Source organism: Vicia villosa, linkage group LG6, assembly GCF_029867415.1.
Source record: "Vicia villosa cultivar HV-30 ecotype Madison, WI linkage group LG6, Vvil1.0, whole genome shotgun sequence".
NCBI classification, from domain to species: Eukaryota; Viridiplantae; Streptophyta; class Magnoliopsida; order Fabales; family Fabaceae; genus Vicia; species Vicia villosa.
The window spans coordinates 74755682-74772933 of record NC_081185.1 but is presented as its reverse complement, the minus strand read 5'-3'; the positions used below and the strand labels follow the sequence as shown (position 1 = coordinate 74772933).

Below are 17252 nucleotides of genomic sequence, written 5' to 3'. Positions count from 1 at the left end.
TTTCAATCATCCTCTAATAATCCCTATGACAACATCCAATGGAAATTACATCTCAATTCAAGACCTACAGTCATCAATTTCATCTGGTCGACAATTAGGGTTTTTGACCTAATTCATCTGAACAACTGACTTTTTAATCAAGACAAGATGTCACAACTCAAACCATGACTCAAGGTCTTCCAATAACTCAATATGATTCATTCATTCACTCATTCTTTGCAAGATACATTCATGTTCGTGGGTGATTTCATTTTAAAGGCGCCATTGCCAATTGGTGCGATTTAAGAGACTTGCTTGGAATCTATTTCTTGGTTTTTTAGGCTCATGGATTGCTCATGGTGAAGATTTGATTCATATGAATTATTTGATCATTCATGGGAATTTCATCAAAGTTGCAAAGAAAATATCATGTTTAATTCATTGTTGGAAAATTACTTCAAAAATGATTCAAGATTATGGGTTCAAGGATTTTAATTCAAGATCATTTCTAATTCACGGTGCAAGAATACATTTCAAGACTTGAAATTCAAAACTTCACTACTTCAAGGATATTCCACCATTTCCTTTTGAAAAAGGATCATTCAAAGGAATTCAAGAATTGATTCAAGACATAGAAATTGCATTTGAAATTCATTCAAGAAATATTCAAGTTTCATACAATTTCATTCAAGGATTCTAAGAGAAATTCAAGCATTTACAAATGATGTTTCTTTACATGGAACAAATGAATCCAAAATTCAAGAATTACATCATTCCAAAATTCTATTCACTTTCAAGAATACAAGTTCATACAATTCTAAAGTGGAATAAATTTGGATTACAAAGAATAAAAGAAAATGCAATGCTTTCTTGAATTCTTCAATCTTCAAAGTCTTCATCCTTCAAGTTCAAGCTTCTTCATGCTTTCTTCAAAGTCCTCATGCAACATGAAAAAGAAACATAAGAGGGGTGAATTTAGCAAAAGAATAATTCAAGACAAAAAGGGGTGAGATTAGCAAAAATCCAACAAAGGAAATAATTCAAAAAAAAAGAAATAATTCAAAAAGGAATCAAAGATATTTCATGTCCACTTGCAAGAGAAAAATCTCATAAAGAATATTCTTATTCTTTTTCTTATCTTGCAATGATTGAAACTTGCCATTCAAGTTTACCAAATGCCAAACACTTCCTTAACTTTTCCTATAAATAGAAGGCCTCACTTCATTGCAAATCACACCAAAGCTACTATACTACTAGCTTTCTCACTTCTCTCTTTTCTCTCATAGTTTTCAAGTTTCTTGGCAAGAAGAAGCAATTCTTCAAACCAAAGAAAACCACTTGAGAAGTGAGAATTCCTAGTTACAAAGTTCCATGGTTTGAAGAGAGTGAAGAAGAAATTCTTCATACCTTGGTGTAGAGAGTTCCAACTTGAAGTCCATCTTCAAGTCTCCCTAATATCCAAAGAGATGGTATCATCTTCATCAAAGGATCCTACAACAACAAGCAAAGTTGTTAGGAAAATTGTTAGTAACAATTCAAAGTTGTTAGTAACAATAAACAATTCAAGGTGTACCTCAACAATAAACCGGCGAACACCTCCTCGCCGTAGGTAAGTTGTATTCATCCTCATGCTCAAATATTATTGTTTAAATCATTCTTGCAAATATGTTATTATTGTGCATAGCTGGAAATTGAAAACATAGAGATTGAGTTATTGTTGCTGTAAGTAAAAGCAAAAATTCAGCAGCTGTATCAACATCAATTGCAGCAAAAGTTCATGACAGGTTCAAAGCCTCGACAACAAAAATTCAAATTGTTCTTCAAAGATTCAGCAACAGAATCTTCACAACAAATTTGCAGTAAGTTCATAAACAGAAGCATAAGGATCAAAGCTTACCTCAACATCAAAACCGCAAAAATCTCCTTGCTGTAGGTACGTCGATTCAACTCTTTCTCTAAATATTGTAGTTTGTTGCTGTTAAACTTGGTTCCCTGTTAAAACGAAAATCACCAGAAAAAAATCAAAACATGGAGACTAAGCTACCAACTGAGTTATAATCATAAAACTAAAAAAACGAATCTATTTAAGAAGTTGGAAAAATAATTCGTTTTACCTTCAAAATGAAACAACCAAGAAGCACCCTGAGAAGTTGTTGTTGTTGCTATTCTTCGTGAGAAAAAATAAGCACCGAGAGACCATAGTTGTTGTCGCCGTCTGCGGAAAAGATGATGATGAGAACGAAAATCCACCATGGTTGAATCTAAGTAAACACCACTGTTGCTGTTGTTCACTGAGTAAAAGAACCATGAGCTTCCTTGTTGTTTAACTGAGAGAAAAAACGAGTGATGGAGAGAATGAGTCATTGTTGTTGTTGATTGAGCAGGGAGAATTTTATGTTGTGTTTTAGCCATGGAAGAGAGAAAGGAAGCATGTGAGAACGAAAATGAGAGGGGAGAGGCGCCTCTGCCTCTTTGCTTCATTCATTTAGGGTTTACAAAACCCAATTAGTTCACTTAAGATGGGCGGATCCGGGTTCCATCTGACCCGACCCGGTCCGGCCTAGCTTTCTTTTATTTTTTCAGCTTTTGAATCATTTGGGTTGCATACTCCAATTCGGGTTTCACACCCACCTCTGGCCCAATTATTAGTTCTTTTAACTATTTCTTTTAGTTTTCTTTAAGAAATTGTTTGCATAAAAAAGACTAAGTATTCTAATTTAATATAGGAATTAGTTTTATTTTCTAATCCATATTAAAAAACTCCAAAAAAATATTTTCTTTTTTATATTTAGGTTTATATTTGTATAATCTAATTTTAGATATAAAAAGAATTATTTTTTTTTCTTGTTAAGTTTAATTATTTGTTTAATTAGCATTATTAATTAACTTAACTTCATCCAAAAATCACAAAAAAAAAATATATCTTTATTAGATTAATATTATTTGATTACCATTGCACATTGCTTGAATTTTCTAACTTCATCCGAGACTTCGAGATTATTTCTCTGTTGTTCTCTGTTTGTTTGGTCTTCCATTTGTTGTAGAACTCCATAAACAATTACTGGATGATCATGGAATTGCTGAAAGCTGTGAGCTTATTCGACGTTTCTTTTCTGCTGGTGTGGATCCTTAATATCTGTTGAGATCCTAATTTATTCCAAGCATATCACTTGAAGATCACGGTAACACCTCAAACTCAGAAATCCAATTTTCTCATTCTTCGAGGTAAGCCTAAAACTCAATCAACTGTTTTCACAACAGTAATCAATTCACTTTCAAATCATCCATTGTTTTTCAAAACAAGTGGGGCCTCTCGAATATTAGAGAGTGTAAGTCCCATTTCTTTTCTTTTTGTACAGTTTGTTTTTTTCTTTAAACAATAAAACTTCAAAACAAAAATCTTTTCAAAACAATTTTCAAATCATTTTCAAAACAACAAAACTTCAAAGAAACAAACTTTTCAAATATACCATGGGCCTCCACGTAGGTATAAGTCCCAAGCCCCTTTTGTACATACCCATTCCAGTACATGAAATTAGGTATTTCATTGTACGCCTTTTGTACATATCTCAATCAATCTGTTTTTTCAACTTTGAATAACAAACCAAAAATGAAGGTTTCTTTAAATCTTCCCAAAAATACCATGGGCCTCCATGTAGGTATAAGTCCCGAGCCCTTGTAAATACCTGTTTACATAGCTTTGAATAAATTCAAGTGGACCTCTCCTCGAGTATGAGTCCCGAGCCCCCGTGTATACAAATGGATTATGCTTACAGGTATATTTCCTTCATAAACTCCATTATATACACACACTTTGTCATATATGTATAACTGTTCATATTTGTTCATGTACTTGTTCATATTTGTTCGTACTTGTTCATATTTGTGATTGTGTTATATATACTTGTTCAACTTAGTACAACACTAGGTTCCCCATAGCCTCCTATTGGGCTTCGTGCAAAGAATCTCCACTAGTTTAGGTTAGGACATAGAGTATGGTTTCCCGGTGAAATCGCTCTAAGAGCTCAAACCAACTATACCATGCCTCCCCTTGGGCTTTGTACAAACGAGTGACCCTCCCATAGCCTCCTCTTGGGCTTACAATGCAAGGACCCTGGATTGTCCCTCCCATAGCCTCCTCTTGGGCTTACAATGCAAGGACCCTCGGATAGCCTCCTCTTGGGCTTCGTACAAGGACCCACGGGCTTCTTATAAGCATCCCCAATATCCAAATCAAATACCCTAGGAGATTAGACATTTATCATCTCTATGATAGGAGTATCTCTTCTATATCATCACAAACAATCAATCAATCAAACTTTTTTGCCACAAGGCTGGCTAATCAATCAAACCGTTTTGCCACCGTACTGGCTGATTAATCAAAGTTTTTGTCACAAGGCTGACTTCATTGAAACTTTTGCCACGAGGCTGGCTGATTAATCAAAACTTTTTGTCACAAGGTTGACTTCATTGAAAGTTTTTGCCACAAGGCTGGTTAAACAAACAAAAAAACATCTTTATCATTCTAAGCGCCATAAGTGGCATGGCCCAGGGCTTATAATGAAAAGATTTTCAAACAAAAACAAACAGATGTATGTGATGATATAGATTAGATACATCGAACATTGAGATGACATATGTCTCTTTTCCTTTGCTTCCACTAGCATAAGTGGGAACTACGATTGCTCTGACTTTCTCAACATCCCTTTGAGAATACGTAGGCACAAGGTCATATCCTTGGCGAGCAAAACAAAACAAAAAAAACCACTCAAACCTTAGCACCCGTAGACCCGAGCTACAGATGCTCTGATTCCCTCTAAGGGATATGTATGCAGAGGATCGCGATGATCTTTGCGAGCATAATCAAACAAACACCTTAGGTCCCACCTATTTCACAAGAACCTCTCAATAACATGGAATGAAAAACAAAGCAAAGAAACCTATAGAGTACTATAGATACGTTGGGTGCTAATACCTTCCCTTCGTATAACCAACCCTCTTACCCAAGATCTCTCCCCCCACTTTTAGGTTATTGCAGCTTTTTTCCTTTTCCTCCTTTGGAAATAATAAAAAGTTTGGTCGGTACAAAAGAAAAATCATTTTTTTTGAGCACTCGAGCCCAAAGAAGGCATCAGGTGTCTCATCCACAAAAAAGAGGAACAAAACGATTTTTCGCCCGCGACAAATACGCAAAGCATTAAATGCTCCCAACAGTCATCTTCTCAAGTGCCTATAAATATGAAGTTCTGATGAGAAGCAAGGTTAACGATTCTGAAAGAACTTATTCTGAAAAACTTGCTGAAACGCTGTTCAACTCAAAGCTCAGAAACTTCATCTTCATCAAAGCTCACTACATTGCTGTTGTAATATATTAGTGAGGTTAAGCTTAAACGTTAAGAGAAATATCACTGTTGTGATTATAGCTTTTCAGAAGCAATTGTAATACTCTTAGAATTGATTACATTAATTTGTAAGTAACTAGAGTGATCAAGTGTTGATCAGGATACTCTAGGAAGTCTTAGCTTGTGTCTAAGCAGTTGTAATTAGAGTGATCACGTGGTGGTCAGGATACTCTAAGAAAGTCTTAGCTTGTGTCTAAGCATTTGTTCCTAGAGTGATCAGGTTGTGATCAGGAAACTCTAGAAGACTTAGTCGTGGGCTAAGTGGAAAACCATTGTAATTTGTTGCGATTAGTGGATTAAATCCTCAGGTGAGGTAAATCACTCTGTGGGGGTGGACTGGAGTAGTTTGGTTAACAACGAACCAGGATAAAAATAATTGTGCACTTTATTTTTATCGTCCAAGTTTTTAGACTACACTTATTCAAACCCCCCCTTTCTAAGTGTTTTTCTATCCTTCAAGAGCTTCACAGTTTCCACCAAGATGCAGATCTTCTCATCTTCGCCGGCAAGCAGTTGGAAGACGGCTGCACTCTCGCCGACTACAACATCCAGAAGGAGTCCATCTCCATCTCGTCCTCCGTCTTCGTGGTGGCACCAAGAAGCGTAAGAACAGGACGTACACCAAGCCAAAGAAGATCAAGCACAAGCATAGGAAGGTGAAGCTTGTGGTTCTGCAGTTTTACAAGGTGAAGCTTGCGGTCCGAATGCAGAGTGCGGTGCCGGGACTTTCATGGCGAATCATTATTGTGGTAAGTATGGGCTTACCTATGTTTACCAGAAGTCTGAAGCTTGAGTATTGGATTTCTAGTGTTTTGATTTTGTTTTGTCGAACTTTTGAATGTTTTGGATTTAATTTAATAGCTTTAATCTAAAAAAAATTGTAGTATTTTTGGTTTTCTGGATTTGGCTGTGAATTGGGGAAGAAGATGAAGGAATATTAGAACATTTAGGTTTGTTTTTAATTTTAATTTTAATTTTAATATATAATTTTAATTATTTTTTATTTACTTTGTTTTAATTAAAAATGAAAATTAATGATGTGGCAAATAATTTTTCAAACTTGGTCAAACTAGGCAGTGCCACGTCATAAATGAGACTGCCATGTCATTAAAAATGCTGTTAAGTGACAAGGGACCTTCAAAAATTCATGTTATTTAAAAATGGGGGACCTAATAATTGGCTTTTTTAGTTTGGGGACTAAAAAGTTAAAAATGTCAATATAGGGGGACTAAAAGTGCATTTAAGCCAATAGTTTTTGTTCTTATGTTTTATATATCCAATTAGTCCATATCACATTCTACCTTTTCTTCAGCTTAGTGTAACACCCCAAATCTACCCCACAATTATTAGGATAAATCAGAGTATAAAATCTTAAAACAAGCAACATATTTGAGGCAACAAATTTTCAACTTAAGCAAAACAACATACAAGCTCACATCTATAATGATACATAACTCTTATAATGGGGAAGCGTACTTCATTAAACATTCAACCAGAAATAGTTCATAATATCACAGCGGAATTCCATAACACCATAAATTCAAATCATATATCCTTGGTAACATGGCACAACATATCCAACATGTCTCAACAATGCATAACAACAAAATCCAACAATAGATAATAAACATAACGCAAAACACAAGCAAGTATCGCAAACATTTCCCAGAGTGCTACGTATCAGAGCATCGACACACCGACTCGAGCTATAAGGTAAATGGCTACATCGCGTCGTTACCTGCACGTTACTAACAATGGGTAACATTCAAACAGAAGGGTGAGATATCATTCATTATAAAGGAAATGATAATATTCAAAGCACGGAAAGAATCATACATAGCTCACCACTTCTCAACTTACAACAACTTTCATCACAATTGCAACATTTTAGTCGATCCCAACACCATAATCAATTACACAACTAAAACATCAACACATCATAACATTCATATCTCAATCACAACAATCAAAGGAGACTCAATATGCAACTTTATGTTATGCGTATGCATGTGGTACCATTTGGAGTAGACTCCTAACTTAAACATTTGCCACTGGGCCAACTTAAATATTTGCCATATAGGTCAACTTAAACAATTGTCATTTAGGCCAACTTGAAAATTTGCCACTTGGGCCAACTTAAACAATGTCATGGATGCAACTCAATGATGCACACCCACAAATACAACTTAAATAACATAAGCAACATAAACAACATAACCAACTTGCACAACATAGCCAACTTGAACATAATATATAATATTATCCTTTTGGTTAAATCTTTTCATTATTCCTCCAATTCTATCTTTTCCCTTCATATTTGCATCCTTAGTAAAATCTAAGTCTTCCTTTTGTATTTTTTGAAATAAGGTTGGATCTATTAAAATAATTCCTTCGTAATTTCCATCTTCTTTAGTAATATGTAAATGTTCTATATCATTTACTATTTCTTTTTCCATTTTTGTTATGCTAGACATATAAGAAAATTATAACACTTAATCAAAGTAAGTAAATAAAGAAATTATACCTGATCATGATTTCTTCTGAACTTTTGGTCCACCACTGCTTCCGTAAGTTTATGTGATATAGTTGATTAATAGATATATATGTTGTGTAATTTAATTGAATGATTCTTGAATAAGTAGAAACATGGTTTTATTTATATAAGTTTATGTTACAACAATGCACACAAAAGGTGTCAAGCTAAATCCTAAAGGATTAGCATATGTTTCTTAAGAGAAACTTGCACAAAGGATTGTTTTCTAAAACTTGCCTCTTCCCATCGTAGAAGCACTTATTTATAGCCCTAAACACACATTATAATATTATTTTTTATTTACAATAATGCATAGTACTATTCATCTATAGTACCACTTATTTAAAACACTTAAGTATTACATGACAAATGACTTCACTCTTATCTACTTCATGACTCTATTATTGCTTCCTCCCTATCCTCATCCTTAAGGCACATGGACTTTTCTAGACACTTGGTCACTTCCACAACATCTTTTTATTGAAAACATCTTTCACATGCATGATTTTCACTCTTTTTTATACCTGAACATAACTCCTTAAGTACACATGGCTTATAATTCATTGTCTCCTTATTAAATGCGTAGAATGGTAGCTCAAAAGATGTCAATAGATGGATATCTCTATCCTTTAGTATTTTTCCACTTGTCTTGCTTAGTAGTAGGCGATTAGGTGCTTTGTACAATACTTTCACACATGAATTCTTTCCAATAGCTTGACATTGAAAGAATATGCTTGAAAGTTGATTAGATAAAATTATATTTAAGTGATCATCATCATACATTTCTTCTTTTGAGTCATCTCTTAAAGGAAATTGATTATTACTTACTCCAATGAAGACAAAGTGATTGGCTGATTGATTCGTTGTAAAATCCGGATAGGCTGAATAAAATTTTAAATAAATATTTCTTTCTCCAGCAATATTCTTTTTAAAATTCTGGACTGATTCTTTAAAATTATATGGGAAAAGATTAATTTCTTCCAGATTCTTACTTAGATAAAGGCATTCAATAAGTCTAAATTGTAACATATTAAATGTTAGTAACTGGGATGCTCCTGGGGTAATTATAGCTTTTACTCCAAAAAGCTTTCTATCTACCATATAGAAACAATAAGTATTTTCTTTCTCGGTCCAGTAAGTAAGTCTTTTTAAATTCTCCTTAAATTTTTCTTTAGAGAATTCAACCTGATTTTCATGCTCTTTTCGAGACATAATTGGCAAATTATCCAGGGAAGAAGGGATTCTTCCTAAGATTTTCATGGATGTTCTTTCTGGTGCATTATTCTTTGTTGTTTCTGAAAAAGTTCTTGGGCCAAGATAAATCTCTTTTCTTGATTTTTCTAATTCTCTATGATCATTCATTGCTTTTTCAGCTTCTTCTTTGGTGGCATACCCTTTATAAGTAACTCCTGTGATTTTTGTACAATGAGGGGCTGCTTTATACCATTCATCATAAATTCCTGGAAATGGTCCGTTAAATACTGCATACCATTTCTTAGGTTCTTTTAATTTAATCTCTTCAAGTGGATTCTTTATTCTAAGTTGAGATTTTATAATTTCTATTTTCTTATTGATTAATTCCACTTCCTTTCCAATCAGTTCTTGCTCTTTTATTTTGTAAATTCTTAGTGCTTCTTTTAACTCCAATTGTTGTTTCAAGATTTCTTCTGAGATTCATTCCATTCTCTAGAAAGTATATCTGCAAGTACGTTCTTTTCGCCTTTAATATGAGTAATTGAGTAATTATATTCGGCTAGTTTCATTTGTCATCTTATAAGTCTCCCTTGCTTGTAAGTTCCTTTATGATTAATATTTTTGAAACCTGCAACATAAGTAGAATCGTTTCTAACAATAAATTCTTTATCAAGAACATAAATTCGATGTTTTTCTAACATCCGAATTAATGCTAATGTTTCTTTTTCATGAGTAGGATAATTAATTTCACTGTCTGAAAAGGTTCCAAACATATATCTGCATAGTAATTCTTTCTTTTGGTCAGGGGGCTTAGCCTTCATAACACCTCCCCAACATTCATTTGATGCGTCAGTTTCAATAATAATTAGATCATCATCTGATGGATGATGTAATTCAGGAAGATCTCGACATAAATATTTCAATTTAGTAATAAGTATTTCGTCTTCTTCGGTCCATGACCAAATAGCATCCTTCTTAAGTTTTTGTTGAAGTAATTTTCTTTCAGCTGCAAGATTTTTAATAAAACCTTCATTTGAAATATATGTTAGTAATCCAAGAAATCTTTATAATTCATTTTTTTCTTTTAGTTTAGTGAGAAAATTTTGAAGTTTTTCTAATACAGGTTTTTGCATTATTATTTTCCCTTTTTCAATTTCTAATCCTAAATAATTGATTTTATTTTGAGCTACTATAGCTTTTTTCTTACTTAATACTATTTCATGTTCTAAACACCTATTAAGTACTAATTCTACCTTTCTAAAGTGATCATCTAAATCCTTATTTGAAAAACTAATATATCATCAATATAAATAAGACAAAAATCTTTGAATTCTTTAAGGATAGAGTTCATCCTGCGTTGGAAAATACCTGGTGATTGTTTCATTCCCATTGAAAGAACATTCCATTCATATTGACCTTGAGGGCAACTAAATGCTGTTAAAGCTTTAGATTCTTCTGACAATCTTATTTGATAAAATCCATACTTACAATCAAAAGTACTAAACCAATTCATATTTCTAACTCTTTCAATAATTATATCCTTTCTTGGAAGAAAATACGCATCACCTTCCATCGCATCATTTATTTGTTTATAATTAATTACCATCCTTCTCTTTCCTCTTTTAATCTCATTATAATTTTCAACATAAAATGCTGGTGCTGAATGTTTACTTTTTGATGGTCTTATTAATCCTTTTTCACACATTTGCTTAATATCTTCAGCAAATTCATCTCTATCTTGTTTTGTGTATATCACAGGTTTACATTTGATTTCTATTGTTGGGACTTTTAGTTTCAATTCAACTAGTTCCATGTTTTTATTATTAATTTTAGGATCTAATGGGTTTTCACTACACACTTTATCTAATAGTTCTTCAATATGTATTGGGATTTTTCTTCCTGGTTTTAAATTAATTAATGCATAACACATTTTTCTACAAACTAAATCTATAATTTCACCACGTTTAAGTCTGGAGAGCTCTGATTGTTTTCTTGAATAAATTGTTTGTGAGGAATGAATAATAGGGATATCAATAATTTCTTTCAGTTGTTTTCCTTTAATATATGGAGCCTTAATCGATATATACTCTAAGTATTGGCAAAAGGGTGCATATAATCGTAAGAAATTATTTCCTATTATTATATCTAACCCTGTTTTTTGTTGATATATTGTAGGTACTATGAATAATTTATTTTCAATATTTAAAGTAATTCTTGTAGCTACCCAATTTAGTGGGTGTATTGAGCCATCTGCTATTTGAATCTTTAATGGTTTCTCTAATCTTTTCCATTTACTAAATAATGCTTTGGTTGCTATACAAATACTTGCTCATGTATCTATATCGGCTTCAGTTTCTTTGTTTTCTTTTTCAATTTTGATTTTGATATATGTACTATTCAGATTTTGTTTCTTCTGAAGATAACTCATCCTCTATATATTCATATACACTACAGTCAGAATCACTTAGTTCATCTGCTAATGGTTCTAAATTATATATTTTATATACTTTCTTTATTAGTTTTGATTTTTCTTTAAGATCTTTTTCTTTCTTTGTTGGACATTCATTGGCATAATGACCTTCTACATTGCATATCCAACATACGCATTTATTTTTTACTTTTGGACAATATTTTTTAGGTGCTTGCTTTCTCTTTCTAAAATACTTTCTTCTAGTATTTTTATAGGCCTTTTTTCTTGGATAAGTTTTTCTTAATTTATGTTTTCTTTTGTAACTTTTTCTACTTCGTTGATTACAACAATAATTTACTGGTTGCTCTATTTCTGGTATATCACAACAAAGTGAGGTTCTACCTCTATTTAATTGTTTATATCTTGTACTCTTTATACATTTCCGTCTTAATTCATTATATATGATTTGAATAATTCCTCCTAAGCTATCACCTAATTCAATTGGTTGGGATTTCCATATATCCCTTATTTTTGCACTAAGTGGATACGGTAACTTGGATATGAAGACTCCTCGATATATTTCCCTAGTTTCATTATCTAGTTCATAATAGTATTTTTTTATACTCACAAATGAAACTATCTATTTCACACATATTACATATCTGCATATTAATTAGATGAATTTCTGCCTTTTCTCGTAAAAGTTTATTTACTTCTATTTTATGTTCAAAAGTATTGTAGTCTATGAATTCTTTATATATTAATTACATTATTAGTTTAGCAAATTGTTGATTATTTTCTACTATTCCTATATATTGATTCCATGTTTCATCGTTAATACTTGTTAAGAATTTCAGCACATTTCCTGTTGTTCTATAAGCTATTAAATTTTTGACATCCATTAGGTTTATCTTAGAAAATTTATCATCGGTTGCTATAAGCATAATCATATCATTAGACCACCTTTGTAGTATATCCTCTGGATTTCTTACACAGCCTAAATTTAATAATTTTTTAGATTTAGTTTCTTCATAGTAAGGTTTAAATTCTTCCGCAACTTTTGTCCATTTTGCACTAGCCTTTGTATAACCTCTTTGATTCATAGTTTCATTTTCATAATTTTCCCAAAAACTATGAGGATTTCAACTCTCTTCATGTTTTCTTTTTTGTTTAGAATTACTTGTTTCTCCTTTTTCCATATATATTTCGTCTATATCTGATTCAGATCCTAATTCTGATCCTATTTCTGAAGAATTATAATTTTAATATTACTTCTTCATTCTCTTCCTTAGTTTCTATTTTTTTTTTCCATTTTTCCTACTTGCTTATTTTCTTCTTCTACTATTTGTAGTTGTTCCATTAATTGTCTAATTTCTTCAATATCATTAGAACTTCTTAATGCTTCTATGTATTCAGTTTTTATCCCCTCCATGAAGATGATGGGTTTATTAACATAAATGTGGTTATAGGTTCTTGTTTAACTACTTTTAGTTGGTTTACTTATTTTGTTCTAACTAATATTTCTTCTAAATCTTTTATTGTTATACTTCTATTACTTTCCTCATGTTTTAACAAGGTTTCTAATTGATAAAGAATTTTCCTAATTTTTTGAATATTTATATCTTCATCAATTTCTTTATCTCTATTATTTTCATCAAAGGTTTCATGTATATTATTTTTTTGATTAAGCCCATTTTTTATTTTATTAAAGGTATAATCTGCAATTCTATTGGTATTTTCTAATAATAATATAATATTTTTATTTATTTCATTCATTGTATTATTTAAAACTTTATACATCACATCAATTTCTTCAGATAATAACATTATTTTAAATTTTCGTGGCTATTTCAACCTTTTCTAGTAGGGTATTACACTAAACAAATAAATAACATTAACAAATAAATAATGTTAACCAATATATGTTACTTAATTTATGTACATTAACTAACATATTTATTTATTTATTAAATATTATATTAATAATTCAATTAACTTATATTAAAAGTTTTAAAACATTATAATATAGTAAATAATAAAATAATAATAAATGGAAAATAAAAATAAAAACAAAAGTATTAAACATTCATTATTTTAATATTTATATATTTACTTTATTTACTTTCAGTTTATTAAATATATTTATAAAATATATTTTAAAATTTACTTTATTTAATTTCATTATATAATAAATTATTCAAATATTTAAATATTTAAGTATTTAACTTTCAATTTATTAAAAAATATATTTACGTTCAATATTTTATTAAATAATAGTATATTAAAATATTATATTATTTAATAAATTGAAATAATACATTAAAATATTATATTTAGGTTCATTTATTTTATTAAATAATAGTATATTAAAATATTATATTATTTAATAAACTAAAATATGAAATATGGTTGAATAATTGTCATGTAAAATCAATGTGAAAAATAAATAGTAGTTATGTAATATATAGATTTTCATGCAAGCTATTAAACAAGGAAAACAAATAGCCTAGTGGTAAGGGCTTCTACTACCTCCACATGGCATTTCCACGTAATCCTTAAATAAATAAATAAAATAGAAAAAGTCAACACAACAGCGCCACATGATCAATTTTGTTGACCAAATCCAACGTTAGAGCAAAACAGAAGAATCTACAAATTCCAGGGATAGAATATGTGTTTTTTTTTCCACAGAATTTTTTTATTTTAAAAAGTGCAAAATTTTCAAAAAATAACTCGGGGGTCAGTTCACCGTGGCCCTCCCTACCAAGTTCAGCGCCAATCACCACTGAACCAACTAACGATTGGTATTTTCAATGTGCTACACTTTTGTTTTTTTTTAGATTTGTCTTTAATAGCCATTTCAAAAGTGATTAGCAAGTCAATAAATTCATCCACTACGACAGTGCTAATGTCTTGTGCTTCTTAAATGGTTGTAACCTTCAAACTTCTTTAGAAGAGATCTGAGAATTTTTTTGGCTAGCTTTTCTTCTAAAAAAATCTCACCAAGGTCAAATGAGATATTGGTTTCTTTCTTTTCATGCGCTGTATGTATGTGGTACACTTGGTGAGCATACTACAGAGATTAATTCAGCTTTTTATGGACCTCTGGTCTCTCTTTGAAGGAGATAGAATAAAGATTTCTAGGCTACAAATTGCATTAGACCATTTGAAATAATATAGATGAAAATATATCATTGAGAAAGACAAAATAAACCATAATAAAAAATCTGATGAAATTGTATCGACTACAACCATTCTAGAGGAAATTTTATGATCATTTCTGCTCTTCACTATTGTTTATTAATTGGTTGATACCAAGGTTTTCGTTGTACTGCAACAGTGATTCGATCCTAACCGCATCATAAACAACATTAGCTATGGTTGTTTAAAACCTTTTTAGAAAAATTAATATTTTACAACCTCAAGTTTTATGCTACTTCAAATATTTATCTAACTAAGATGAGTTAGTATTGTAACGGAATGGAGATCCCAATTTTATAGCTTGTGGCAACTTAAATGATTTCCCCTCCACAACAGCTGCATTGTGACCAACAACCGCAAAAGAAACTAACACAATCATGACGACTGACCGCAACCGTAACGACCGCCACCACCACCGCGATTTAAAAACATTGCTGAGACCATTTGTTAGAGCAGAAGTTGAGGTCAGAGAAGCTTTTAGAACACTGAGACCCTGCAACATAATATAGACATTGAAATAATGAATGCAAAATGAATAACAATGCTAAGAGTATTACAGAGATAATTTACCTCCTTTAGACCAATTTTAACAACTCTTTCTTCCACATCCAACAGAGGAACATTTAAACTATTTAGATATGAAACAGCGTTGAATGACGATATTGGAGTCACAACCAAATCATCTGTCACCATAAACATGGACGGTCCTTTCGCGAATTTTCCCCAAGCTGAAAACTTAGGTTCTACCAACTTCAAAGGTACAAAACTTTCCCGAGAGTAACCTCCATGCTTGCGCGAAGTAGTAACGGATCCAAATAAACATGATTTAACAAAATAAGAATGATAGTAATGTACCGGTAAGGAAGCCGCAGAAATTGGCAATATCTGGTTACCGAGTTCAAATTGTGCGGCAACAAGAGGCTTCCTTAGTTTTTCTTTCACATCCTGTGACACTAAATACATATCTGGACTCAACTTTGCCACACTTTTGTATAAATTATCAATACATTCTAAAGAAGAGACTCCTTGAAGCATATGCAACACTCCTCCTAAGGGAAAAGTTTGGAAACTGCAAACAAAGTCAATAAAATCTGCTCCTGCTTCAGCAAACAAGATCTTTCCAGTTGATTTTTGTCTCACTACTTTCACAGACATCTGCCTACCCTTGTCATGTGTCACCTCTCCAATCTTAAATTCGGTTTGGTTTCGATTTCTAAGCTTGGCTGGAAAATGTTGCTTCTTAAAGATGAAATCTGTCAAAGGTGTCTTTGAAGACAATGACAACTTGAGAATATCAACTACCTGTTAAAAAAAATGTAGAAATAATCAACGAGAGAAAAGGAAAATCAAATACAAGATGAGAGTTTTAGAGAAAGTAGCATAGCATGCATACCTCTTTTTTGGTGATTTGGACATTTTGTTCTACAATGGCTTCAAAGTTAGTGATTTTATGTTTGTGATGTAGATGTACAACCGATCCAAAAACATTAGGCATCACATAAAGACCATCAGATATGATAAATGTAGCGTTTTCCGTAGCAAAGCCATTTCCTAATCTCAAACATTCTGGTTGTGGTGACAGATGTAATTCTCTATTCATTACTTTTCCACAGCTACACTTTTGATTCTTAAATAGGCTAAATTGGTTCCGATTACAATCCGAATTCTCACAGAGGAAATACTGTATAGGTTCAGTGTCATCGATGTTGAGTTTGAGTTTTTTACAATAAGCTTCCATTGAGTTTCTAGGATTGAGTAGCATTTCCTTGCATATATAGTTTTCGTCAAGATCTGCTATGCTTTGATAGAGTGAACTCAAGCTTCCAAATGGAACTGCTTCAATATTTGAGTCTTTAGCTACAAGTCTAGCAATAGTCCCTAAAGGCATTGTTAAGAAACTGAAGAGAGCGTCGACGAAATCCTTACCAGCCTCAACATAAAGAACTTTGTTGCTTTTACTGTCCACCATAACTCTCAGTCGAACGTTGTAAGCTTGCTCATCTAATTGAGCTGCATCCATATTGTTGCAAATAAGCAATTGCAGAATTAAACTAATAATACTAGAATTGTATAAATAATATGAACGGTTTTTTCTTCTTAAAACTATTGGAAAAAATTGATACAGTTGCTCTAGTTTCTAGGTAGTGGATGACATTGGAAAGGAAAAGAAAGTTATTAACCTACGTCAGAGAGAATGCAACATATTGATGGCTCAGTCATTGATTGTTTCATTACAATTTCATAGAGAATGTAAATAACAACGGTAGTCAAGAGAAGGAAATTTCATAAAAGAATTGAAGTTGTGATGGGAAGAGAACTTCATTGTAAGATCTAGAAAATGCTAATAGCAAATGTTAGTTTTTAAGAGAGAGAAATAGTTAATGGTTTTCACAAAACAGCTAGTGGTTTCACTTTTTAGTAAAAGTAATAATTAATTACAGCTATTTTTTCTATAAAATTAAAGGTGACAGTACCTGTGTTAGTGTCTATCGAGTAGTCACATCTTCTTTTAGGAGAAAAATATGCTTTGCTT

General features: G+C 31.8%; 1 protein-coding gene and 1 long non-coding RNA gene across 5 annotated transcripts; both read right to left on the bottom strand.

Annotated features, from left to right (window-relative positions):
- Nucleotides 1-673: 673 nt before the first annotated feature.
- LOC131611667 (uncharacterized) lies at nucleotides 674-2431 on the bottom strand. Its single transcript, XR_009287079.1, has 4 exons — nucleotides 2094-2431; nucleotides 1877-1971; nucleotides 1553-1663; nucleotides 674-1470 (listed from the first exon to the last, which is right to left on the bottom strand). It is a non-coding gene; the product is annotated as an uncharacterized LOC131611667 (long non-coding RNA).
- A 12296-nt stretch (nucleotides 2432-14727) lies between these two features.
- Nucleotides 14728-17049, bottom strand: LOC131611666 (uncharacterized). Of its 4 annotated transcripts, none has more exons than XM_058883590.1 (5): nucleotides 16900-17049; nucleotides 16646-16729; nucleotides 16113-16552; nucleotides 15290-16021; nucleotides 14728-15212 (listed from the first exon to the last, which is right to left on the bottom strand). In XM_058883590.1, exons 1-5 carry the CDS (start codon nucleotides 16949-16951, stop codon nucleotides 14973-14975), a joined length of 1548 nt encoding a protein of 515 aa, XP_058739573.1. In that variant the 5' UTR covers nucleotides 16952-17049; the 3' UTR covers nucleotides 14728-14972. The 4 variants fall into 4 exon arrangements, with proteins under 4 accessions (XP_058739573.1, XP_058739574.1, XP_058739571.1 ...); XM_058883591.1 differs by having other exon boundaries at nucleotides 16904-17049; XM_058883588.1 differs by having other exon boundaries at nucleotides 16113-16729.
- Between the last annotated feature and the right edge of the window lie 203 nt (nucleotides 17050-17252).